The sequence below is a fragment of the Berghia stephanieae genome, chromosome 4 (genome assembly GCF_034508935.2).
Source record: "Berghia stephanieae isolate SIO BIC M18660-M18661 chromosome 4, UCSD_Bste_1.3, whole genome shotgun sequence".
In the NCBI taxonomy this organism is placed as follows: domain Eukaryota; kingdom Metazoa; phylum Mollusca; class Gastropoda; order Nudibranchia; family Aeolidiidae; genus Berghia; species Berghia stephanieae.
The window spans coordinates 65,656,251-65,683,325 of NC_088363.1; the positions used below are offsets into that span (position 1 = coordinate 65,656,251).

General features: G+C 36.1%; 1 protein-coding gene across 1 annotated transcript in view; it reads left to right on the plus strand.

Annotated features, from left to right (window-relative positions):
• Positions 1 to 4,611: 4,611 nt before the first annotated feature.
• The window catches only part of LOC144971044 (acetyl-coenzyme A transporter 1-like), a 32,138-nt gene continuing 9,674 nt past the window's right edge, over positions 4,612 to 27,075 (plus strand). The window contains exons 1-7 of the mRNA XM_078911368.1: positions 4,612 to 4,935; positions 15,264 to 15,510; positions 16,925 to 17,069; positions 19,640 to 19,805; positions 20,660 to 20,814; positions 21,196 to 21,380; positions 23,589 to 23,773. Coding sequence (XP_078767494.1) covers positions 4,907 to 4,935; positions 15,264 to 15,510; positions 16,925 to 17,069; positions 19,640 to 19,805; positions 20,660 to 20,814; positions 21,196 to 21,380; positions 23,589 to 23,773 — 1,112 coding nt within the window. The 5' untranslated portion in view covers positions 4,612 to 4,906. The remainder of the gene's footprint in view (positions 4,936 to 15,263; positions 15,511 to 16,924; positions 17,070 to 19,639; positions 19,806 to 20,659; positions 20,815 to 21,195; positions 21,381 to 23,588; positions 23,774 to 27,075) is intronic.

The window sequence follows — 27,075 nt, forward strand, 5'->3', positions numbered from 1 at the left end:
TTATATATATTTTTTTTTTTTTTCTTTTTTTTTAAAGTGGTTTCAAACGTAGTATCTATCTTGCGCCCCTCTCGCGACTTCTTGAGGCCACGAGGTAATCTCACATATCAGGAAACATTTTTGGCGAGCTAGTTGTTGAACTATGAGAATGATATCTATTCTCAACACAAACATATTATGACACAAAAATGAACGGATTATATTAATTGCTGCTTTTTATTTTTAAAAATTATTAAGATATTGATAAAGAGTAGTGTGACGTCAGTCGCTCATTGAAAAGGGAAATGTATTCTTCGTGTATATTGATAAAAGATGTGTGATTGTATTATCTATTCAATCATGTCCTGACGTTGATGGCTCTCTAGGCAATCGACAAATCGAAACGACAAGCAATTTATGATTCATTGCGAAGACATTGTTCATAGACTTGACCATTGAGCATTTCATGAATGAAACAAGACCAGACGTGCTTTTAGAATTGTTTTGTTGATGTTTGAACATTTACCATGCTCGTTTAGATGTCGGGATTGAAGGGAAAGAAGAAGGGGGAGGAGAAGAAGAAGAAGAAGAAGAGGATGATGATGATGAAGAAGAAGAAGAAGAAGAAGAAGAAGAAGAAGAAGAAGAAGAAGAAGAAGAAGAAGAGAAGAAGAGAAGAAGAAGGAGGAAGAAAAAGAAGAAGAAGAAAAGAAAGAGAGGGGCGGGGAGAGGAGTGGGTGTGGTGTGGTGGAGGGAAGAAGAGAGAGAGAACAAAACAAAGTAGTGTGGTATAGTAGTAGTAGTAGTAGTAGTAGTAGTAGTAGTAGTAGTAGTAGTAGTAGTAGTAGTAGTAGTAGTAGTAGTAGTACGTAGTAGTATAGTAGTAGTAGTAGTAGTAGTAGTAGTAGTAGTAGTAGTAGTAGTAGTAGTAGTAGTAGTAGTAGTAGTAGTAGTAGTAGTAGTAGTAGTAGTAGTAATAGTAGTAGTAGTGTAGAGTAGTGATAGTAGTGTAGTAGTAGTAGTAGTAGTAGTAGTATAGTAGTAATATAGTAGTAGTAGTAGTAGTGAGTAGTGGTAAGTAGTAGTAGTAGTAAATGTAGTAGTAGTAGTAGTAGTATGTAGTATGTAGTAGTAGTAGTAGTGTAGTAGATAGTAGTAGTAGTAGTTAGTAGTAGTAGTAGTAGTAGTAGTAGTAGTAGTAGTAGTAGTAGTAGTAGTAGAAGAAGAAGAAGAAGAAGAAGAAGAAGAAGAAGAAGAAGTGGTTGTAAGCGAATCGTTCGCTTAGTTCTGGTCGGCGTCAAATAGATTATCGGGGACCACAGACTAGGAGTCCTGTGTAATCTGTGGCAGGGACTGTAGCTCTGCGGCTCCAGTGCAGAAATTGCCACGGTCTGGAAAAAATTGAAATTTACAACACAACGCCGCAACGCCTTGACATAATTTCCTCGATGGTAGCAACTTCTGCCTTTATCTATCTTTTAAAAAACACAATTCATTTGTTTGCAACAGGGCACATATATTTTGATCACTTCCGAAAAAGGAAAAACAGGGAATAGATGGTTCGGGTAGGTCGGCCCAGATCCATACACTTCAGAGTGTGACACAGAAAACCTATTCGTGTGTTGTACATAACGCTCTTTTCACGATGAATTGAATTATTTTAATAATCGGAAGATTTTGAACTTCACATTAAAATCGACATTCATACCAGTCATTATGAACTGTAATTCGAAATGAAAATTGTCTTAAATGAAACTAACCGATTGTGTTGGAATTTGGTTCCTTTTCCAAATTGATACGAGTTAGTCTACCACGATTTGTCACATGATATTATTTTTATTTGCCCCATTATAATTATAATAAATCGATTTTGTAAAGATGTTTTCCTCTATCACTCGTGTACAATTTTGATTTTAATGATAAGCAGAGATGTTACATTGTCATTTACATAGTAAAACTAAATATAAAAAGCTTTTTAAAGTATATTTTTCTCTCTCGTACGGATGTCAGGCGTGTCATTCCCCCCCCCCCCCCCATGCCTCAAAACTAGAGATGCCTCGCCCCAAATCCGAACTGTTAATCCGAGTATCTAAAAGAGCCCATTCATTTTAAAATGTCAGCATTTATACAGCGTGTATCAACTAACTGTGATTCTAAAAACAACAAGGGGTTTAAAACCAATACTGGCACCGTTTTAAAACGTGTCAATAATCATAACTACCATGCCTTTTGTGTTGTCTGCCGTTTGATAAAGGAGAAACCCGAAACGTCCACACCATTTGACTTTTTCCTTAAACGGAAGCTGAAATTCGACCGCTTCATTGTCATGCAAACCTTCTTCTTTTTTATTAAAAAAATATATATATATTAGGCTGTTTGACTATAAGTTTAATGATGTACGGTTTGGGGAACGGGGGTATGGACCTGGGGAGATGGGGTTTGGTAATCTATTTTCGGTTATTTAGCTAGGTTAACCAATGATACTGCACACTCATTTATATCAAACCAATCAAAAGACGTCAAAGAATTGAATTGTTAAAACAGTGGAGAGTTTATTTGAAACAATCAGAGCTGTTGAAATTTGAAGTGTAGAAAAAGAGTACGGATTTGGGTCGACCTACCCTTCTTCTTCTTCCAGTGTCATCTCATGGGTTGAGGTCGACTTGAAATGACACGCCAATCTTCCCTGTTGACGGCTTGCTAACTGCATTCGGCTGCCGACAATCCTGTCCATGTCCTCACATCATCTATCCAAGTTCTTGTTGGCCTGCCTCTTCCTCTTTTCCCCTCAACTCTACCCTCAAGAATGTCTTTGTTGACAGTTTGATGGTGTCTTAGGTGTCCAAAATACCTTAGTTTTCTTGTTTTTATTACTTTCATTAGGGTCGGTCTGATATCAAGGATGTCACAGACTTCTTGATTTGTTTTCTTTTCTTTCCAACTGATTTTTCCAAGGCGACGGAAAGTCCACATTTCAAAGGCCTCAATTCTTTTCTCTATTTGTTTGTTCAAGGTCCATGTTTCTGAGCCGTAGAGAAGTGCTGAGTGGAGATAACATTTGAGTATTCTTATTCTCGTTTTCATCTGCGTTTGTTGCGAAGTTAAAATGTTATTCAGTTGGCTGAACCTCGACTTAGCTATAGCAATCCTGTTTTTCACTTCCAGCTCATTCTTTCCGTTGTTGGTCATTGTCTGTCCAAGATATTTAAAAGAATCTACTTGTTCGATGTTTTGATTATTAATTTGGACTTTTGCGATTTTTTCAGGGTTCTTTGACATGACCATTACCTTCGTCTTTTGAACATTCATCTCTCGAGCCTTTGCTGTACTGTTCAGGTTTACTTGATTTGCAAGGATCTGTAGATTTGTCTCGTTCGATGCCAACAATACTGTATCATCTACATATCTCAGATTATTTATCCTCCTACCTCCAATAACAATACCTGGAATGTGCTTGGTTTTACGGAAGATAAACTCTGTGTACAGGTTAAATAGATATGGAGAGAGGATACATCCTTGACGAACTCCTCTTTTAATTTAATTTAGGTGCCAAAAATACCAAGCTGGTGTCATGAAGTTGGCCCAATAATCTGGAAGCTGGGCAGATAGTCGAGAAAGCTGTCGGGTACAATCAAATAACACGAAATCAATTCCTTGAATGAGTAAAAGTACAATGGGTACTTTTAGTGCTCTCTAAAATAAAAGAGCTCTTAAAGATATCGAATGAATTGATACAAGGCCTTGGTTGATATCGACTAAAACCCATCAAATCAGGTTTCTAATCGTGCCTCTCCAATTTAATTTCAATGAAAAATGAGGAACCGAGGATAATTCACCAAATTAAGAGTTGGAATAACGGCTGAAATTTCCCTTTGTGGACAATTAAGAGTTATTCCTTTCAAATAAGTTATGCGATATTGATAACTTTTCGATTAATTGCAACGGCTGACTCTTTTTTTTGGTTTTGGTTGGCTCAAGAATGGCGTTTTTAATACCAAACTCTATAAACATAGTGTTTTCAAAAGTCATTTGGGAGGGTAAAACTTAGTTTGGTATTTTGGCATTACATAAAAAATTGTTTCTACTTTTTTGTCCATTTTAACAGAAAAAGTGATGCCCGGGAAAGTTTCAAATTGTAAATTATACCATTTGGCTTTTTCATTGACTTGTTTGGCATTCTTTTGAAAAATTAGTCTGGTAATCTTTGCTCCTCCTCAGGGTTGCCAGTTTGGCATTTTAAATGCCAGATTCCAAAAATCTGGCATTTTTGAAAACCGTTTGGCATTAGAAAAATCATTTGGCATTTGGCATTTTCATTTGGCATTTTCTTTTCTTGTATATTATACTTCAAATGACACCTTTTCTCAACCGTGGTGTAGTGGTTTAGCACTCCACTTAGTAGTCAGTAGGTAAAAAATTACCCCAACAGGAAATTTAGTATAATTCAAAAAAAAAAAAAAAGAAAAGAAAAGAAAACACGCAAGCCACCAGGATATGATAGTAAATTGTCTATCAAAAGTGAGTAGTTTTCTTAGTGGGGATGGGAGTCAACAGACTTTGGCATTTTTTGGAGTGTTTTGGCATTTTTTGAGTCTTCCACTGGCATTTTGTTGAAAAATAATCTGGCAACCCTGCTCCTCCTGTGTTTTTTCCAACAGCCAACAACCTAACTACACGTTCACTGCAATGTATTGTGTAAGAAAACGAGTGAAGTGCCAGTTGGAAAAATTGCAAAGAGACTTTCGTTTTTCAATTTCAGAGTATCGGCTCAGTTACACATCTTTTTTAAATTTTAAAGCTGGCTTTTCTGATCAGGGGAGTGTTTAGTTTGTTCCGACCGTTTGTCTACGAATTGGTTAAGCCGCTGGATACTGGGACCGAGGAAACTAAATTATCAGATGTTACAGTGTTGAAGCCAGAGAACGCAATGGAAAACACTTCTAAAGGACAAAATGTGTATGTTGTCGTGAATAGATTTTTACATCTCATTCACGATGAGAAAATAAAATAAATAAATAATATGCACGAGGCATGTATCTCCGCCGAAGTGGGCAGTTCGCGATTTACTAAGTACACATGCTTAGATTTTGGTTATCCGGTTAGGAAACGTTTTGTAGAAATTCATATTGCAAAAAAGAGAGCGAGCATGCGGTGACTGCGGCTTATATACTGTGGTAACAAGATATGACGTCACAATCACAAACGGAACATCATGACAACAACTCACAACAGCCTCGATCGAGATACTACACACCAACACACAAACACACAAGGGATATTATTCCCTACAGTCCTCCCCCTTCTAAAACAAACCTCAGTCTCCAGTTTGACATCCTATAGCAAAAAATAAGAAACTTCCTACCTTATGAGGCGTTGCTCCACTCGAGTCATAAAATGGGGGAAATAACAACAAAACCAAAAAAAATCTCCCTTCCCGGGGCTTGAAAGCTTGAAAAATTAAATGGATCTTCCTTGTAAAAAAAAAGCTTGAAATAAAATAAAAATCCGCAGGGGATTCTCCTCTCCTCCTGGGTTATGTATATACATATTTATGTACATGGAAGGGGGTGTCCTTTAGGCGCCTGTAAAACAATAAATCATTGATTAATATACCTTGTACAGGTCATTGCGGCAAATCCAAAGGACCAATAAAAAGCCATTATATTTTAATTTTAAAAGCAAATTTAACATTTCTGGAGTTGGCTTTCAAAATATCATTAAGACTCCTGCCTCTTAATTCTGCAATGACTTTAGCAGATTCCCCTAAGTAATATGGATGGTTATGTCAAATATGGGAATGAAATGGCAGGTAGGGGGAGTCTGTTTCAAGCAGGAGCCTGTTGCTCGGGGTTTCCCGTACTGCTTTTATTTGTTCCAGCCCAAAGTTTCTGACTAAACCAGAGTAGCTAAAGAAAGTGTTGGGAAAAATATTTAGCCATCTGTGTAGGGTGGTACTGTTACCTGAGAAACAATGTAACTGAATGAATTGTTCTCTACATAGTCTCTGAGAAAGAAATTCTAAACAGTGCGTATATGCCTTGTTCCCAAATATATCAGACTCTTTCCCCCTGACATGCAAGATAATTGGTTTCTGGGGGTTTGCACCAACAATAAGGCTCTCCACTAGAAATTCTTGCTCTTTCCTAGTGCCCCGTTTTGTCCAATCGAACCCAATTTCTCCTAACCCATGAATCATGTCCAGCTGGTTTAGGTTTTTTATCTTATCCCTAGCTGCTGACAACGCTTGCATGTTTAGGGTAGCGTGGGATGGGTGGATACCTACAGCTATCCCAAAGTTAGGGAATTTGCATGTCAGTGCTCTGAGCTCGCTCTCTGAAGGGAAACTTAAGGGATTGCAGTAAACTATTATTCCGCCTAAAAGAGGCAGGTCTACTGACGGGTTGGGTGCGACATGGTATATCAGGAGTTGTTTTAACATGTCTAGATGGTTCCTCTTTCCCTTAGCTTTATGCCATCGGTCCAAATGGAAGTGGGCATCTACTAGTCCAACACACTTACCTTCCTGGTCGGACAAATCCATGAGAAGATCGTCCATGGGTTTGTTCAATTGAAGACACCCCACTTCCGATTTCAAGCGGGCGAGCTCCGTCTTCGTTTCTTCCAGGTCTTTCTGGAGGCAGGCCAGGGAACCCTTTAGGGTCGAGTTCTCCTCCTAAAGGAGTTTCATCTGCTCCCTCCTGGCCTTGCTCCTCCGGGCCGCCCTTCCACCACTGTCTGAATGGCTATCAGACAGGGTTTCACCCCTCATGGCCCGTGCTCCCGAGGGCGCAGCAGGTCGGGGTTGATAGGGGGGTCTTTCCGGCCTCCTTCCTTGGGCCGCACTTTTGTCAGACCTCGAGGCTTGGTGGTGGTGAGGCTCTGGCCGGTAATCGTAGGGCCTATCTCGTTGATGTCGGGACCTGGAGTCCCGACGGCGGGAGTACGAGGGTCCGCTCTGTGGGGAAGCTTGCCTTCCTCTCCCTCTCCCTCTCCGCCGGCCCTGGCCACGTCCCCATCCATTGTCTCTTGGTGGCCCCTTAGCATCTCTAAAGGCCTGAAACTCAGCCATCAGCTGAATTACCCGGCTTTCTGTGCGGCGGTCCATGATGCTGCATAATGAGAGATGGAATTAGTCAATTATAACCTGTTTTTAACTTTGAGTTTGGCAACATGGACAATAGAATTCTTTTACCCGACTCATTTGATAATCAGTTTGGACATTCTCTGGCAAAGTGGTCTTGACTTCCACAAGTAAAACAAGCGCCTGGAGATGGGGAATTAGAGCGTGATCTTGGGCGTGTGCGCCGGGCATCTCCTTGGAACCTTTCCAAAACTTGAGAGTGGAGTGTGATCAAGGTGTCTAATTTGTTTAGGGTCTGTTCATGCATGCTTAACATTTTCTATAACATCATTTCCACACTGCTGTCCGACCTTTGTTGAGCGCCTGCTGCCCTGTTGGTAGAGTTGCGAGTCACTGCTCTAACACAGTTATAATCATCAAGCTCTTCCGAATCTAACTCTGTTTCTGGCTCATAGTGATTCACCGCTTGGATAGTAGGCTCTCTGAATCGTACTGTGTTTCCAGAGGTGCTTGCCTTATCTCTTCGTGAACGCCATCCAGTTTGTTGAGAGTTCCTAAATAGCTTATAGGTTTGAAGGGCTTGATCCATGGTGGCACATTTTTGACATGCGATATATTGTGCAGCTTTTACATCATTTAGCCCCGTCACAAAATGGGCCACTACTTGTGCCTCCAAGTGGTGTGGGGATTGTCCTGGGAAAGCTTGGAGTGCCAGTTCCCACAGTCTGTCTGTGTAGTCCAGAACATCCTCCTTCTCGGCCTGGATGGTACTGTTGAATTGTATCAATGCTGCATGTTGCAGTTGTTGGCCGCCAAATCTATTCCTTAAAGCCCCATATGCTTGCTCAATATTTATGAAGACTGTTGATTGGTGGATACGCGATAGGTAATCCGCGGCTTTTCCCTCCAATGCTAAGTTTAAGAAATACAGTTGATCACGAAGGTGCTGGATATCATGATACTTCAAAAAATTTTGGAAACTGTATACGAATGTGTCCCATCTTCCAGTTCCATCAAACGATATTGATCTTGGTAGCTGCACTCTGGATGGGGGAAGCATGTATGAGTATTCATTTGGCATCTCATAGTTGGGCTTGTTATCAGGGTTGCGGGATGCAAACGGGATGTCACGATATGGCAACTGTCTTGCTTCGTCTCTCCACTTCGGACGTTCGTTGTACATATCAATCACATTTTGGACATCACCGTACATCGGGGGCATCCTTCCTGATGGCATCGTATGCGCTGTCCTACTTTGCCTTGCTGGATCTCTTCTACTCCTTTGCTCCTCTCTCATGTGCATTGGTGCTACATCTTCCTCTGAGAAGTGGAGGTAGGGATCCCTCTTGCGAATATTCACCGGGTCATAACCTTTACCTTGGAGATCCCCTTAAAGGGATCCTGACCAAGTTTACCCCCCTGTGAAAAAGGCACCCCTTCTTGATCTGACAGCGGAAAGGTTGCTCGGCGTGACATGCTTGGTGAGTCATGAAACTCTTCACGTGGGAAAGGTCTCATATCGCCATTTTGATTTACACCTGAAGCATCAATCGCCTTTCCTCGCGACTTATCAGTAGCAACCATTTCGGGTTGCGAAACGGCTCGTCGAGCGAGGTTTTTCGGTTCGAACGGTTCACCCCGGAGGTCTACGTTACTGCTACTCAAGTTATCCAACGGGCATGCTTTATCCGGGGTACTAGCCTGGGAAGCTGCGGCAGCTGGTTCCTCAGGATTTACCCAAGCACCGGTAGACGGAACCGCAAAATCAAAAAGATCTAACATTTTGATGTTAGCAACCTTATCGTCCAAATCGTCTCTAGTTAGAGAACCCTTCTGAGCACGCAGGTCTAACACTTTGCGAGCCAGTGACTTGCTGATCAAGGATGATCTGGCAAGATCTTTGGATGAGATTGAGTTGATCATGATTTTTGAATCCATTTTAAATGAACTGAAACAATATGAATAGATTTTGTCTCAGTGAAATTGCTCACATGGATTGAATCTAGGCCATAGCCAACTTTGTGACAATTTAGGGTTTTCTATTCTTGTCATATTAGATTGGGGTATGTAGACAATTTGGTGACTGGGACAGGTAATTTGTGAGCTAAATATCCCACATATTGGACGGAAAGAGTTTCAGGGAAACGTCCAATAATTAATAGGGGTAGTTAGGAGCATGTAAGTTAAGATGAACGCTTCTGTCTGGTGAGACCCAACTAGCCGCCTGTGTAGCTTGGTCAGCTAGTTAGATTTATCACTTACAACTTAGTCTAGTTAGTCTACCTGAGTTGAGTCCAGTTACTGTTGACTTTAAAACTAGAGATAGAGGTAATTGACCAGCAATTTTGGAGCCATGCAATGCATAGGAATAGTACTCCAGATGTCAGTCCTTGAGACTCTAGTCTCATGCATAAAAGATAAGCACCCTACCCTGTATGCATGGTGGGTCTTGATTAAACTCAGTTTAGACAGATTTCGACTTCTGTTGTAATCTTCTGGTGTTAACACTTACAGCTTAGAGACTAGTCAGCTAGTCTACCTGAGTTGAGTCCAGTTACTGTTGACTTTAAAACTAGAGATAGAGGTAATTGACCAGCAATCTGGGAGCCATGCAATGCATAGGAATAGTACTCCAGATAGCAGTCATTGAGACTCTAGTCTCATGCATAAAAGATAAGCACCCTACCCTGTATGCATGGTAGGTCATGATTTATTAAACTCAGGAGTTTAGACATCGACTACGACTTCTTGTGTAAGTAAAAACACCATGACACCTATTTTATGAGTGGTTCACCAGATCAGCAGATAGTTATAAGGAATAATGCATAGTAGGTCTCATCTCCTAGTCATTTAAAGCATTTCCAAATAACAATTCAATGAAAATGGGAAAGGTACTCACCAATATTTTGTTCCTTTTTTGTAGAGTGAAAATCTCTCTAAATATTATCGTAGTTAAATCACTGAAATACTGATAATTAGTTGAGAATTGCCAACCCCTAAAACGGCGAATAGCTGCAGAAATAGCAGTTAAGACCTCTCTGGTTGGGTAGCATCCACCAACTCCCATGTAATCCGGAGGAAAAATATCGTGGCGCATCTAAACATAATCCGTTGAAATTTTAGAACAATGCTAACGACGGACTTGTTTACAGAACTCTTTTTTAAGAAACTAATTCCCGTGCCCATGCACGAGGTGTCTCCATGCACGATTTTCATGGCAGGGTTCGAAATTTTACAACCACAGTGAAAATTGTAAAACTTTATTAGTCGCAGCGCCAATTGTCGTGAATAGATTTTTACATCTCATTCACGATGAGAAAATAAAATAAATAAATAATATGCACGAGGCATGTATCTCCACCGAAGTGGGCAGTTCGCAATTTACTAAGTACACATGCTTAGATTTTGGTTATCCGGTTAGGAAACGTTTAGTAGAAATTCATATTGCAAAAAAGAGAGCGAGCATGCGGTGACTGCGGCTTATATACTGTGGTAACAAGATATGACGTCACAATCACAAAAGGAACATCATGACAACAACTCACAACAGCCTCGATCGAGATACTACTCACCAACACACAAACACACAACACAACAAGGGATATTATTCCCTACAATGTAAACAAACTTTTATCTGGAGAAAAAAAATCTGTGTCACTATAAACAAGAGGTTTAAATTTCACGAAGCATCTAATATATATGGTGGCGTTTTTATGCACCTCCGTTGGAGGTGTACAAAAACGCACCGTTATTATTTTTATGCACTTCCGTTGGCGGTGTAAAAAAACGCACCGTTTTTATGCACCTCCGTTGGCGGTGATGGTTATTTAATGAAAATGTTACTGCATACGTCCATGAGGTTTAAATAGTTTTAGATTTAGATTGTAGATCTAATTTAGCACGCTTATTGATAACTGATTATACAATGATAATAAATTAAAGAATAATAACAATAATTTTAAAAAATCAAAGGTAAAAAGAAAATGGCACACAAATACTGATCTCAAATAAATAATTTTAGAAAATTAAAAGCGAAGTAAAAAATTTTTTTGAAAAACAACAACAAAAAAAATGTCTTTCTCAATATAGTAAACTTTTTTTTTAATGTCCACGACAATGGGAATCGAACCAAATACTTTCAAGGCTAAAGTCTGACAGCTTGTCCACTGCGCTACGGAGTCACCTGACTGTTCATAACATTTGATTTCTTTCTAAAATATTTTTTTACTTTCAATGCAACTTCTATTTTCTGGTTCTCTATTTCGATTTTTTAGATTATTATTATTTTTATATAAATTTATTAACAAAGACATCCTACAGATGTCACAAAGTACATGTCTGGCAATAAATACAGCAACACAATATCGCTGATAAAATTGGGTATAATGCGCATGCGTGACGGTGGTGCATAAAAACAATCCGTTAAGATACACCGTCAACGGAGGTGCATAAAAATACTACATATTATAGGGAGACCAAGATTTTAGCTTCCCAGTGTAAAACAGTATATTTTCGTTTATGGAACTGTTTCTTTATGTTGAAGAGGCGAGGTTTTTTTTTCTTCTATTTTTTAAATAACTTATTTGGTCTTGTTGCTGTTCTTGCTTTATTTTTTTTTAAAAAGTGTTTTTTTTGGGGGGGGGGGGGGGGGGGGGGTAGTTGTTGCTTTTAAAAAAAAGGCTTTGTAATATTACCTGCCCCTCCCCCTCCCCAGAAAAGTAAACGAATTACTGAAACCATGTGTATATATATATAATATATTAATATATATATATATATATATATATATATATATATATATATATATATATATATATATATATATATATATATATATATATATATATATATATATATAAATATATATATTATATATATTATATATATATCATGACTATAATTATCATATTATGAGTCCTTGACATATATATATATATATATATATATATATATATATATATATATATATATATATATATATATATATATATATATGGCTTTTTTTTTTTTTAAAGCAACAACCCCCCCTCCCTCCCACCCTCCTTTTTTCTTCTGTTTTCAATCTTTTTCCAACTCTTTCGGTTCCTTTCTATAGAATATTGCAAATTGTGATATTTTTCCCCATTCCAATCTCAAATAGTGCATACTAAAATATAAATAAATAAAAGTAAACAAACCAAAAACATTCAGAGGGTGATCAAATGGTCAGAGAGAAAAAAATAAATATTTGTATATACAATATAAAATATTTTGCTCAGAAACAAAATAATCGAGGCAAAATAACAATTAGCGGAAAAATAAATAATTCAGTTAATTTTAAAACTCCTGTTCACTTTTCAGTATATAAAAACAGAACAAAAGGGAAAACCATTAATGCCAGTTGGGAACGAAAGAAAAAAAGGGGAGCGAGCAGATTTTAACCAGTGCAGCAAAATGGAACAAATTGAAAGGCAGTCTAACCCACTGAGCTGTCTATCCTTACCAACATCTGTGTCACTTAAAATTCATATATATGCTAGATAATTTTCCACTTGTTTAGCTTTATTGTTTTGATAGTTATTTTCATCTCTGATTAGGATAGGTTTTTGGATCTAGTTTTGTGTAAGTATGATAATAAATTGTATTATTTCATATGAGGAAGACAGGAAAATTGTTGGTGTGGTCGGTTTTGGAGCGAATAATTACCAAGTACTGGTTGAAAAAAAACAACAGAATTGCCAGTTTGATTTGCTGGATTTGGCATTTGAGCACTATTTACTTTCATTTTGTGTTAAATATCACTTGATATTAACTGATTTGGGACACAAATTACCACTGGCATTTTTTTCAGATTATTTGGTATTTTCACGCCTAGTTAGGCATGTTGCATAACATTTTTCTGCCAACGTGTCTATAATAAAATCCCTGGCCTTTTCTTATTGCCAGACATGTCATTTATTAAACATTAATATACATTATAATATTAAATGCATACATAGAAATATGATACATAAGTATTCAACCCTGGCTTATTGACCCGTATGGCTTTTAGAACTTGATTCAAGAACCGTAACTCATAACAAACAGTTTATATCGTGTTACAAACGCTTTTATTCTAATTTGTTCAGATCAAAATATCTAGCCTTAGTTACAACAATCTTTTTTCAAAGACAAAGTCAATTAATTCAATCCTAACTTCAATTGCCCCAAAACATAGTAAACTAAATAAAAGCCTGTCTGTCGCTTCCATTTGTCGAAAATCTGTGGTACTGGTCAATGATAAATGAAGACATGTATAAACCAGGAAGTTCGAGCGATGTGTAGGTCGCCATGCCCTCCAAACTGTGCATGATAATATTATTATATGGTCTCCAAAACACAGCCATCGATTTTTGCGGAACTCATTTCATAACATTTCCAAACGATTTTGTATCTTAAGTTCTACCCTCCAAACTATACGAGATATTATTGTATCCAAACCGCAACCATCGATATACTGGGAACTCTTTTGACAACATAATATGTCACCTATAATTTTCAAATGGTATTATATCTGAATTTAACCAAATAACAAAAAGGATTTAATGGTAAAACGATTGGTCATTACATGTGAAATTAAAGATTTTGTTAGTTTAACAGATTTTGATCATTCTCTTTAATAAGCACACAAAAACTATACATGTCCTATAGTTTTGTCAGTTTAACATATTTTGATCATTCTCTTTAATAACCACAAAAACTCAACATGTCCTATAGCGTTGTCAGTTTAATAGATTTTAATCATTCTCTTTATTAAAACAGAAAAAAACTCAACACAAGTTTTATAGATTTTGTGCATAAAATCAATTTTGAACATTTTTAATCAGCCCGACATGACACTGTTGAGAGGAAATAAGTGACAAATTTTCATGACTTTCAAACGGGTTGTTTTTGTTATGCTTGAACGATTGTCATTTTATCCCCTAACTCTTGTGTAGAGATTCAAAATCTTCACTCCTCATTGATTCTTTTATAATAATTCTATTCATTCCAAATAGACGATTCTGGTAAATCGTTGAGACATGCCAATACCAGTGTTCAAATATTTACAATTCATAATATAATAAATCTGCTCTTTCTTGGGTCGTCATGCTTTTGATTATGGATTTAGAACTGAAACCAGCAACAAAACTGAAACCAGCAACAAGCTGGCGTGGGCTGAATGAAAAAACAAAACAAAACAAAAATAAACCCAAACTAATACTAATACATAAATAGAATGGACAACATAAAATAACAAGAATCTTATGGCGGCATAAAACAATCCATTGCTCCACGCGTTAAACTTAAATCAAATTAGTCTAAGTGTTACTAACAGTCATGGGATAAGTTGGCCTGGGAGTTTTTATATAATTTCATAACTAATGGAATAATCCAGTAGTGATGAATAAGTGCGAAAAGTCCTTTGTCAGCACTGACAAACAGGCCCTATGTTCGTCAGTACTGATCAATTGCCGGTGGCACCTCTTATTAATTTAGTACTGACCAACATGCGCTGACACCTATTGGTCAGTACTGACAAATAGCCCCAGCCTAGAGAAAAATACTAAAGATTTCAATAGAGGAAGGTCTTTCTTTCATTTCATTCCACAATTTTCAATAATGATAATAATAATGATAATGATGATGATAACAATAATAATAATAATAACAATTTTTTATTATTGTTATCATTATAATAATTTATTATTGTTATTATTATTATTATTATTATTATTATTATTATTATTATTATTATTATTATTATTATTATTATTATTATTATTATTATTATATTATTATTATCATCATTATTATTATTACATGAATCTGATTTTAATTTAAATTGCTTTCATCACGCTGTATTCCACATGATAGAAAACAAAACAAAACAACCCCACCTCCTGTGCATTGTGAGCCTCAATGTCAAGAGCTTGGAGACTTTTGAGTGGCTAAATTATATCCATTTTTAATCATACCTTTTTAAAAAGAAATTTTACTTCAAATGATATGGAGGTAGATGTTGTCCTTTGGCTATTACTGAGGTGAACTTATTTTTTCGGTGACCTGAAAATTGAACGAACCAAAGCTGTTCTTATTGGTTGAAATTAAGGTTAGATAATTCAGTTGTTACCTTTTTATTTTTATTTTTCTATAGTCACTTTGTTGATCTATATATATATATTTGTTCTTTGTTTTTTTTTAGATCACGGCGAAAAGGAAGGCCTATAGAGACTGTTGAGCATGTTGATTTGGAGTCGGATTCTTTCTTTCCACATGTTCCCTTGGCTTCTACATGGGAGGCAGAGGGAAAAGATTATGGCAACACCGCTGCTACAAATGATGTTAGAGGAGACTTATCTAGCATCCTTCTTCTCATTTTTTTGTATATCTTACAAGGCATTCCACTTGGTTTGGCTGGAAGTATACCCATGCTTTTACAGAGCAGAAATGTAAGAATGTTTTGTATATTTGTCATTAAAAAACATAAAACACACATTTAAAAAAATGATTTTCACCATGTTTTATTTGTGATAGTATGATATAAATTCTTTATGGTTCACATCTGTGTGTAAAATGTAACAAGAAACTAATGCAGAAAGTCTAGAGAGGAAAACTTTCTCGAACAAATGTTTCAGTCTTTAGTTTCTTCCACTTTAAAGGGGTTGGACCACTTCTTGGTCATGACTCCCATGTGCCTTACTACGTGTAGAGGGCTTGAACCCAAGACATTTGAATTTAGATCTTATTCTGGCATTATAATTATAATAATAACAATAATAATAATAATAATAATAATAATAATAATAATAATAATAATAATAATTAAACATTTATAACAATACAATATTATAAAGACAAATTATTATATTATTTCTGTGTGCGCTCTTATTATATTATGATAATGTCTTGGTAAATAGATTAAATCTATAAATTGAACACCAACTGATATTGCAACTTCTTGTATGATAATTTAATTGGGTATTGCCTCTAATATTTTATATTTTAATTATGTTTATGATGTATTGTGAGGGATTAGTTGTGGGTTAAAGCGTTTTACGTATTATATACACATTCAATCTAAATGAAAAAAAAATACCATGAATTAATTAAGTGGGAACTTTTACAATCTTATATGCTATAGTTTTACATTATTATTTCAACTTTTAAGAACATCTGTGGAAATAAAGTACACACGTGAAATGGAGACTGATAATAGGAATTATAATATAAGTAGCATATGAATCACGAATTAAACACATAGAATAATAATCTTCTTCCACTTAAAATAAGTTTAACCCATAGTTAAATACCTCCAGCCAACCGAGTTACAACTTAAAAAAGTTTGAAACTTTTAGAGGAATGAAAGTGATTGTTCCTGTAGTGTTTTAGCATTACTGGCATTTATCTTGAGATGTCGGGGTTTTGTTTTTCAAAATGGGGATGAGTAAGTTGACATCCAGCACAATTAGGAATAGCCAATTGGAATCAAAGAAATTTCCAGATAGGCCGTGATTTGTTTTCATTCCCAACAGATGAGTACACAGTATAATTCTGCAGCACAAGGTAAGGGTGCGAATTTTGTAGTAGGCCTAACATTATGTTTTAAGTACTATTGCCTGTTTCCGTAGTCACTAAGTACTGATGCAACTGTCTGGGATAATTATAGAGGTGACCTGAATAATGGCTGAGACCAGACCTGGAGTGTTTCAGTCTAGCTGGATGTAACATCAACTCAACAATGGATCAGTTGGGATATGCCGGCCACTTGGAAAGTGAAGTGGATTTGAGAGAGCAAAAAAATTATCTTGTTACAGTTGACAATGTTATAATCGTATCATTTCCTCTTATTTTTAATTTTTATAGGTTAGTTACAAGGAACAAGCTTTATTTAGTTTTGTGTACTGGCCATTCAGCATTAAGCTTTTGTGGGCACCACTTGTTGACTCTATGTATTTAACATGGTTTGGTCGACGGAAAACCTGGCTTATTCCCATCCAGTATCTTATTGGTAAGGAAAATATTCTACATAAGTTTATACTTTATTTTCAAATACTTATTAATATCATTAATATCATGACCATCATCCTGTTTGGAGGAATATTTTGGTTTCAAGTGAATTGCACATTGGTCATACTTTTCTCAATGTGTAAATGAAAAATAATGAAAGTTAAATATTAATTGGATATACACTTTATAAAGAAACTTCACCACATTATTCTCCATGATGAGGGATGGGAATAAATGAGTAAAAAAATAGCAATGTTAACATACATAACCATGATAGACATCCTATCTGGTTTCACAGTCTATAGCTTAAATACTTAAACCTTTTTGAATATTTTTCACACATAAAAATGGTTATATTTTATTTTTGCTTTGATTGTCGGCACTATCTATATATTTAGAGTAGGCATGTCTCGTCCTACATGTGATTTCTTGTTGTTGGCTGGGGACCCACTTAGTAAAGCGCTTTTATTGATGATGAGAATAATAATAATAATCCTGTAACTCAGACTCTAAGCGCTTAAATTACAAAGTACATTTAGGGGAATTTGTATTATATAATAATATAAATGCCCATGCTCAAGCTTGCTTTTCTATTAGGTATGGCCAAATTAGTTCAAATATTATTAATGATGTGGCTATACAATATAACGATATTGACAAAAGAGTTTTTATCTTTCAATATCACTTTGTATGTTATTGTACTTTTTGGTGCCACGAGGGCTCTTTCATAATTAACCGAAAAATGCCTGTAAAATCCGCGTTTTTTATGCTATCAACAAAATTCTTGCACGTGTTCATACCTTGACTCGTCCTTCATTTCTCTACGTAACAGCCAAGTCTGTCGACACACTTCTTCTGCCAACGCCGCACCATGGAATAGATACCCTCTCGGAAGAAATTTCCGTCAAGGTTTTGTAGCCATTTCCGCACTTGGTCAACAAGCTCTTCATCGACATCAAAGCGCTTTCCTGCCAGCTCACGTTTCAGGGGCCCAAAGAGGTGATAATCAGATGGTGCGAGGTCTGGACTGTGTGGTGGGTGTGGCAAAATCTCCCATCCATATTTCTCTAGCCAACCTTGCGTCACTCGTGCTGTGTGGGGTGTAGCGTTGTCGTGTTGCAAAATGACCCCGTTGGTCAACTGCCCAGGGCGCTTTCTGCGAATGGCCTCCCTAAGCTTGTCAAGAGTTTGGCAGTACCTTGCAGCATTGATTGTTTCTCCAGGTTGTAAGGTTTCGAACAGAATAACACCACGACTGTCCCAGAAAACAGTTCCCATTATTTTCTTTGCTGACCGCATGACTTTGAATTTCTTCGCGACAGGTGAGGATGGATGTTTCCATGTCATCGAATCTTGCTTTGTTTCTGGGTGCAATGGTGCAACCAAGTCTCATCACCGGTGACTATGCTGTCAAGAAAAGTCACATCGTACCCTAGAAAGTCTCCGCCGGCGTCGGCAGTATGCCCATGGAACCCTGCGTGAGCTCTTGCCTCTTCTCAAAAGTTCCCTGCAGATGTCCAATCTTTGTTCTTTATGATTGTCGGTCAATTGCTTAGGAACCCATCTTGCGTTGACTTTTCAGTAGCCAAGTTCATCAAATACAATTCTATGGGCAGAAGTTTCCGAAATTTCAAGACTGCTTGCGATTTCATGAAGTTTCAACCTCCTGTCTCAGCGGGTGGTTGGATGGGAGCATCACCCTTGAATCGTATACCTATGATGTTCGCATGGATGTACGATCCGATAGTGATGTCGTTTCTTCTTCTCTTTACTAGCCTATCCTGCTTCTTTGGTTTGTGATTGTATTTTTGACAGGGGATATATTTTTTTCTGTAAATCTTCTGCCTGTTTGTCCTTGGTTATTTATAATTTAGCTTATGATATCTTTAGGTTATGATTTTGATTTACATTTGTACTATTTTTGTTAGATTGCTTGTTTTTTTGTTTCAGCGGTCTCTCATATAACCTCAATTGTGTTGGAAGAGACCTAAAGCAACAAACAAACAAAACAAAAACCTCCTGTCTTGACGAATAAGCTCGTCAACTCGCTTCACATTGTCTTCTGACGTCGCAGTTATTGAACGCCCTCTCCCTTCCCTGTCTGTCAAGTCGGAATGGCCGGCTTCAAACAAATTACACCAGTGATAGACTTGTGTACGGCTTATAACATGCTCACCATATACACTCTGAAGTTCTTTATGAATTTCGGTAGGATTCAGACTTTTGGCGTTCAAAAAACGTATGACAGCTCTGATTTCCTCCTTTGACCAAGTTTCAAGGTGGGCCGCCATCTTTAAAATCGTCTAGAAATTCATTGTGCAAAATGATGCACTTCATAATTCCTGGGAATATCCGTAAGGAAATAAGGAATATCATGTCGTTTACAGAATTAAAAAATCTCCACTGGTTGCTGAGCAATGGGCATTTTTCGGTTATTTCTGAAAGAGCCCTCGTAGAAGGAAGAGATGCATCATTTTTGGTGAAACGATTCAATTTGCGAATTGCAATATGAGCTTTGTGATCTTTCATAATTAAAAAAATTAAAAAAATTGTTTTTGCTTTATATTTCAGGCCTCTTCATGTTGATTTTATCTTCACAAGTGAAAAGCATTCTCGGTGATGATGGGGGTAGTGAAGTCAGCGTTCTTTCTCTCACAATAATCTTCTTTGCTTTAAATTTTCTGGCTGCAACTCAGGATATTGCAGTGGATGGATGGGCTTTAACCATGCTGTCTAGGTGGGTTGTAAGCTTTGCTTGTTATATGTGTCATGGCCCAGGAAAACCCCTCAGGAATATTCAAAATACTACTACTATTACTACTACTACTACTACTACTACTACTACTACTACTACTACTACTACTACTACTACTACTACTACTACCACTGCTACTACTACTGCCACTTCTACTACTACTACTACTTTAAGAATTAATCCAAATAAACGAAAGAATTTGCTTAAAAATTTAACACAAACAGCTTCTGATGCCAAGCGCTACACATCCTTTAAAACAGTAGGAATTGTTCTCTTCCTTTCATTTTACATTTAGCTCAGACTGGGGACCAGCAATTTGTGTACTCTCTCAAATAATTGTGATTTCATTTGTAGCATAAAATAGGACATGCTTATTTTATTATAAATGAATTGGGGGGAAAATGACATGATTTGACTAGTCAATAGATGTGTCATATCTGTGTTGGGTTTGTTAATCCATATTTTTGTCCTGTTGGTCTATTTTGGTGTGTTCAAAAAGTTCAATTTTTTTCACCAGTCATTTACAGGCCTATAATATTATTTGAATTGATATCAGTATTGACTGAGAAATTTAAAGACCTGTGTTGCAATTTTGTTTTTAAATTTATTTTTGCATGATGACAATTTTTCGTCATTTGGAAAACCTGTTAGGGGTCTTGAACATTTTTTCAAGATTTGAGTTGATACCTGTACTTTACCTCATAGATGCTAATTATAGTCCTCTCATAAGACGGTTTAGTGGTAATCAGTGATAATGAGTGCCAGAATTATTTGAAATAAGGATAAGTTAATATCAAACCATGTACCTTATGTAAAACTTTTTTTTGTCTTTACAGGTCTAATATAGGGTGGGCCAGTACTTGCAACTCTGTAGGGCAGACAGCGGGGTACTTCATTGGAAATGTCTTGTTTTTAGCCTTAGAATCTGCTAGATTTTGCAATGATTACTTGCGCTCTGAACCACAAGATGAAGGAATTGTTACTTTGTCAGGTAAGATGATGTCACGAACAGGATTGAATACATTGCTTCCCCTAAATTTACAGTCTTCACAAGTCTTAAATCTGGTGTTTTTCCTGGTGTTTTTTTCTACATTTCAGACGCTAGTTTTTTTGACAATACTTTCACACAGATGAAAATTGATCCAACTGCAATTCACTGCCTGTAGAGCAGTGCAGTGTAAAATATCACAGGTTGGAACCTGTGCAGTCATGTGCCATTCATATTACTCAACATCTTCCAGGTGATTAAATTGGCTTCAGTAAATCACTAATAATATCAGAAAAATATAATATCCCTGATGTTTGATGCTTAATTATTGTATATTTATGGAATAATATTCAGTTGTTATATTTTTACACATGGCATCACCAGGTTTTATGTGGTTCTGGGGCATTGTATTTTTTGTCACAACTACTCTGGTCGCCATCTTGAAGAAGGAGCACATGGATCTGGCAGTTGATCCAGACCAAGGTATCAAGGAGACATACAAAATTCTACTAGATGTCATCCGCCTTCCATCTGTCATCTCCTTCGTAGTCATCCTCTTAACATCTAAAGTAAGTCATTTTACAATCAAACTAAGGTGAAGTTTTCAGGAAGACTGGTTTCGTGTAATTTTTCTTCATCTCAAAAGTAAATTTGTAGTTTATGGGTAGATTTTATCATTGTCTTAATGAGGACAATGTTGCATAGGATTGAGAGTTTCATGGCAACAATGAAACCAGCCATTTCTGCTTTAAATATGTCTGCTCACATTAAAAAATTTGGTGAGATTATGTAGCATATCATATTTGTTTTGAGTTAATTTGAACAAAAAAAAAAATGTAAAATTAAAGTGAGGATGTAATGAAGCAGTGATGATAATCTTCAGTGGAATTCTGGGATTTGGGGATTTTCTTTGAAATGTTCCGCTGCTTTTGTAGTGTCAAAACATTTTTATATGAAAAGTGCACCAGTGGATAGATCGAGAAAAAAATCACCATCATGTCTTGTCATAATATTTTGACACCTGTGCTCAGTTACATGAATTTTGGTGATACGAGCATTTTTATGGCGTCAGCCCAGACAGGGTGGCACCAAAAGTTTAAAGTGATACAGGGCCAGTGGTGTCCTTGGATGATTAGATGTTGGGTAGGGGATTGGGCCAAGAATAAAAAAAAGAAAAACAGTTCATAACTCTCTCTCTCTCTCTCTCTCTCTCTCTCTCTCTCTCTCTCTCTCTCTCTCTCTCCTCTCTCTCTCTCTCTCTCTCTCTCTCTCTCTCTCTCTCTCTCTCTCTCTCTCTCTCTCTCTCTCTCTCTCTCTCTCTCTCTCTCTCTCTCTCTCTCTCTCTCTCTCTCTCCTCTCTCCCCCCCCCCCCCCCCCCCTCTTTTTTATGTCCCTCTTTCCCTTAGCCATATTTCTCTCTCAACCATTCTTCTATCTTCATGTTATGTTTTTAAAAGTCATTTTGTCATAGAAAGAATATAACAATAAGCAAGGATGGTGATCGACTCAGAAAGCAATTATTAAAATTATTTTTAATTTACTATTTTTCCTTTGACTATGTTGAGTCTAATTTATAAACTGCACAACCATAAGATTGCAGTAACAAAGGTATTGTAGTGTGCTTTGTAAAGTAAAACCATATACTTTCTAGCCTTTTGGGCCAAAACTTTATCATCTCTTGATGAAGATAGCGGTATGATTAATATTGTGAGCCTTTAATATTATTTTCGAGAAAGGACAATTCATTAAATATTTTCAAAAGAAATATATTATATAATGTTACGTAACTATCATATTGTATATTTAATTTTTGCATTTTGGCTTGAGTTTGCCTGATGGACCGATACATTTTCTTCCTTTTTGACAAATTGCCATTATCATCACTGATGAAGGAATGCAGTCCCAAGCTGCCAACTCTATGTTAAAAATGTGTATTCTTAAGCTTTTCCATTCATTGTATGCCAGTATGCATTTTTGATAAGTATCTTACGCATTTTAAAATTTCTTATTATTTAATTATTAGAATAAAAATTATACTCTTTTAGTGTACTTAATCACTTTAAATTGTTTCATGACCTGGTAGTTCATGTTGGGAGTTCAATATAATATCTGCTGGGTCATATCGGATTTATACATCGATTCTGGGGGTCTATATTACTTGTATCGCCAATAAAGAGTAGGTTAATTAATTCGTTTAATTATCTATTATGATATTTCTAGTGTGATCCAATTGCCTAACACAGAATTATTGTTCGCTATATATATATTTTTTTTTTTTTTTTTTTTTTTTTTTTTTTTTTTTTTTTTTTGTTTTTGTTTTTTTTTTTTTTTTTTTTTGTTTTTTTTTTTTTTTTTTTTTTAATTATTTAAAAAAAATTTTTTTTTAAAAGGATTGTACACACTTTTTTCAAAATATTACTCATTTTAGGTTTTCATTGTACATATTGGCAGCACTGCTGTCTTTTTTTTTTTTTTAACCATTGTTGTCAAACTGGTGCATATTCTCTTTTAGGAGTAATAAAGGAGACAATGATTATACAACCAGATTTGCAAAAGCATACGCCATACCAAAATGCTTGCCTATACAAAATTTATTTTTAGATTTAGTATCTTTGGTCTTGATGGAGACTTTGTTGCAAGTGTTATACTTGACTGCCTTTTGTCCATTTAGATTCCTGTTCCCCTTTTCATGATTTTATACATGCTGTGTTTTTTTTTTACAAGCTTGACAGTGTTATTAGGTTTTGACATTGATTGACTTCTGTTTTAAATTTCAGATTGCATTTGCTGGAAGTGATTCCCTATCAGCCCTCAAGCTTATTGAAGCTGGTATGCCAAAGGAAAGACTTGCTCTCTTTGCTGTCCCAATGGTTCCAATCCAAATTATTCTCCCTTTGATCATCAGTAAATATACGTCAGGACCCAGGCCTATGGAGATTTGGTTGAAAGCTTACCCATTCAGGTTGAATCAACTTTCCAGTTTGTAAATTTGTACAGAAGTACAGAGTCGCAGATCGCAAAAAATTACATTAGCATCTTTTTCAGGCAAATTGGCTTCACCTGTCTGTCTTTCAGGCAAATTGATCTCTGTTAACTTTCACACATGATTGAATCCCAAGTTACAATATTCTTACTGCTCTTATGGGCCATTCCACGTCAAGTGGGCCAAGGGTGGGACACATAACCCTTTTGATTTTCCTCAAATGACTCAATTGAAGATACTTATGAGACATGAAGAAAACCAAATTTTCAGTTCAGAATATGGATATTTGAATTTTTTACAATTTTTGGAAATTATGTCTCAAACGTGTCAAAATCAAATTGGGTCGTGGGTCCATTTTTGAGAGGCTATAACTTTTTCATTAATCAAGCTAACTCTCTTACAATTCGGTAATCCTGTACAACTTTTAGCATTGATTACAATTATCTGAAGGAAAATTAAAATATTTATCAACTTTTGGAGTTATCTGCCCTTGAATATGGCTCCCCGTGCTGTTCTGTTTGGCAAAAAAAAAAAGAATTTTTTCAATATTTTTTTCATGACTTTAATGTTTCATTTTTGGTCATTGATGATTTGTATCTCAATAAAAAAGCATATGGTCCAACATAATATAGCAAAAAAATGGTATTATAATTTTTTGAACAATAACACATAGCAAATGCGACGTGCACCAAAATCGCAAATTTTTGTCAATCTCAAGGTTCAAAACGGTCAAAGATGTCGGCTGGGATTTTTTTCAAAATTTGATATATTGTGCAGATACACTATTTCTATAAGCACATGGAAGCTTTCCTTGTATTTTGAGGTACTTCATGGTAAAAGTAACCTGCAAAGAACCTAAGTATCTCCATCTTAAGTTACAAAGGGGCATAACTCAATAAATCATTTAAACCCCAAAATAGACTTATATTACGCTACACAGATAACAAACACAGCTTAAAATATTTGGCTTGTGACAAACTCTTAAAAGATAATAAATTCAATGGTTTCAGTTTATTTAATTTTGATATTTAAAAAAAAAATTTCTTTAGAGGGGTTATAAATAAGAAACAAAAATTCTAGAAACCTAGCCATATCGGAGGTTTATGAAAAATTATCATTGATGTTTAAAATTATTATGAATAACATACAAAAAGTCCAGAAACAAGTCACAATTTATTGAGGAAGATAGAGAGAAATTGAAGAGGAAAATCAGAGCTTATGCAAAATTTGTAGTTCATCCAACATGCAGTAAAGACTCTAGGCTTGACAGAATAAAAAAGGGTATTTATTTATTTATTTATTATTATTATTATTATTATTATTATTATTATTATTATTATTATTATTATTATTATAACGGTGCAGTCCTGCCAACCCTTTACATTCCAAAAGTGGAATCAGAACGCCTAAAAATAGGAGTTCGAGACAAAAAATAGGAATTTCACCTCTTTCAGCCCCCCCCCCCCCCCCCCCCCCCTCTATTATCATCATTTTTGAAAATCGGACAATGGCGGAACAGTACAAAAAGGAAGAGTGAATATAGGAATGATTCCGCCAAAAGCGGAAGGGTTGGCAGGTATGTACAGTGCAACCCCCTAGATAATGTCATTGCCTGGGACCGGAAAATTATGTCGTCATTCCGGGGTTTTCAAGATTTCAAAATGGTGGGAAAGGGGGACATAATGAGACCAGTGTCTTGATAAGAAACATCCCAACCACCTTAGAATGTATTTTTTCCTGTTGAAAAGGATTTTCCAGTTTCACTCTCCGAGGTATATTGTCATAGTTTTAATCATAAACAGTGCTCAGCAGACCAGTCACAGGCTACTCTAAAGACAATATAATAATAATAATTATAATTATTTGATATAGCGCCAGTATCCACAAATAGTGCTCAGAGGTGCTTTACAATAGTTTTTTTTTAGTATCACACATGATCATTCATTTGACAAAATAACTACAACAGTCACACACATATCTTGTTCGAAGTTCACATAGAATCACAATAAGCAGAATGAAAAAGGTGATTTATTAAGAGGGGGGGGGGGGGGGGGGGGGGGGCGACATTAAAAATGATGAATTTTGACCCAGTTTGCTAAAATTAGATTTTGGTGGGATGTTGTCATGTGACCAGTTGTCTGCATAAAAAATGGCATGAGAACTTCATCTTCAGTTTTTTTCGACTCAAAATAACATATTTTGGACCCAAATTATAGTTAAATTCTGCCCATTTTTAGTTTCAGTGGACTGATTTCATGAAATAGTCTTTATAACTAAGTAAAGGCAAAAACATATCAATGAAAAGTAAAAACTCTCCTCTATCTTCAACAACCAATCACTTTGTTGTTAATTTTGTCATGTTGTCACAATCCAATCAGAGAGAGAGAGAGGAGAATTTTTCCCTAAAGTCGTTTACTTTGACTTTTAAATGCGTTTTTCTCAAAACTGCAATTTTCGTCACTAAAAACCTCCCTCGGTTTTCAACCAATCTTCTTCAAACTTTCTACAAATGAGTGTCATACAAATACGCAGGTCCTCTAGGAGCCGGATTTTTAAAAAAAATAAAAAATGTATGAGTAATTTGAAATTATGTACCTTTTTTTCAAGGGGAATAATCGAGTAATAACTTTGAACTTAATTTTTAAAGTTTCTAATTAAAAAATAAAACATCAGGCTTCTAGAGCCTTTTTATTTTCCTTTTTCTACCTCTGGTCAGAATATTATGGTAATCGGTTGATAAACAAAAAAGCCTTTGACTTTTTAAGATTTGTTGTTTATTTTCCAATATGGCGTCGTTTCCGTAGCAACGGGCAACTTTTTTCGAAAAAAAATTATATGCAATCATCCTTCCCAAACATATACATTATGACTGTGCATAGATGTTTAGGATACTTCATCAAATAAAAAAAATGACCCTTTAGTGTTGCTCCCCCCCTTAAGGAGTAGGCACTGGTATAAGATAAAGATTTGAAAGAAAATGTGTCTACCACTGTTTCATGCACATTTTTCAGATCTATATTGCTCGCTTGAAATCCGCCACTCCACGTTTGTCCTCAATAATTTTTGCAGATGATAGGGCCAGAAGTCGGTGCATTTGAGGCTGTGCCAAAATATCGTTTTCATAACATTCGCCACAAAAATAATCGAGCACAAGCTAAGTCATTTTCAAAAACTAATGACAGAGCAGTGGCTAAGAGGACGAGATGATGTTGCCTTTACGTTAGATTTTTTGTACCAAGCGTCGGCATCAACTGTCGATTATTGTTATATCGATGTAGCTA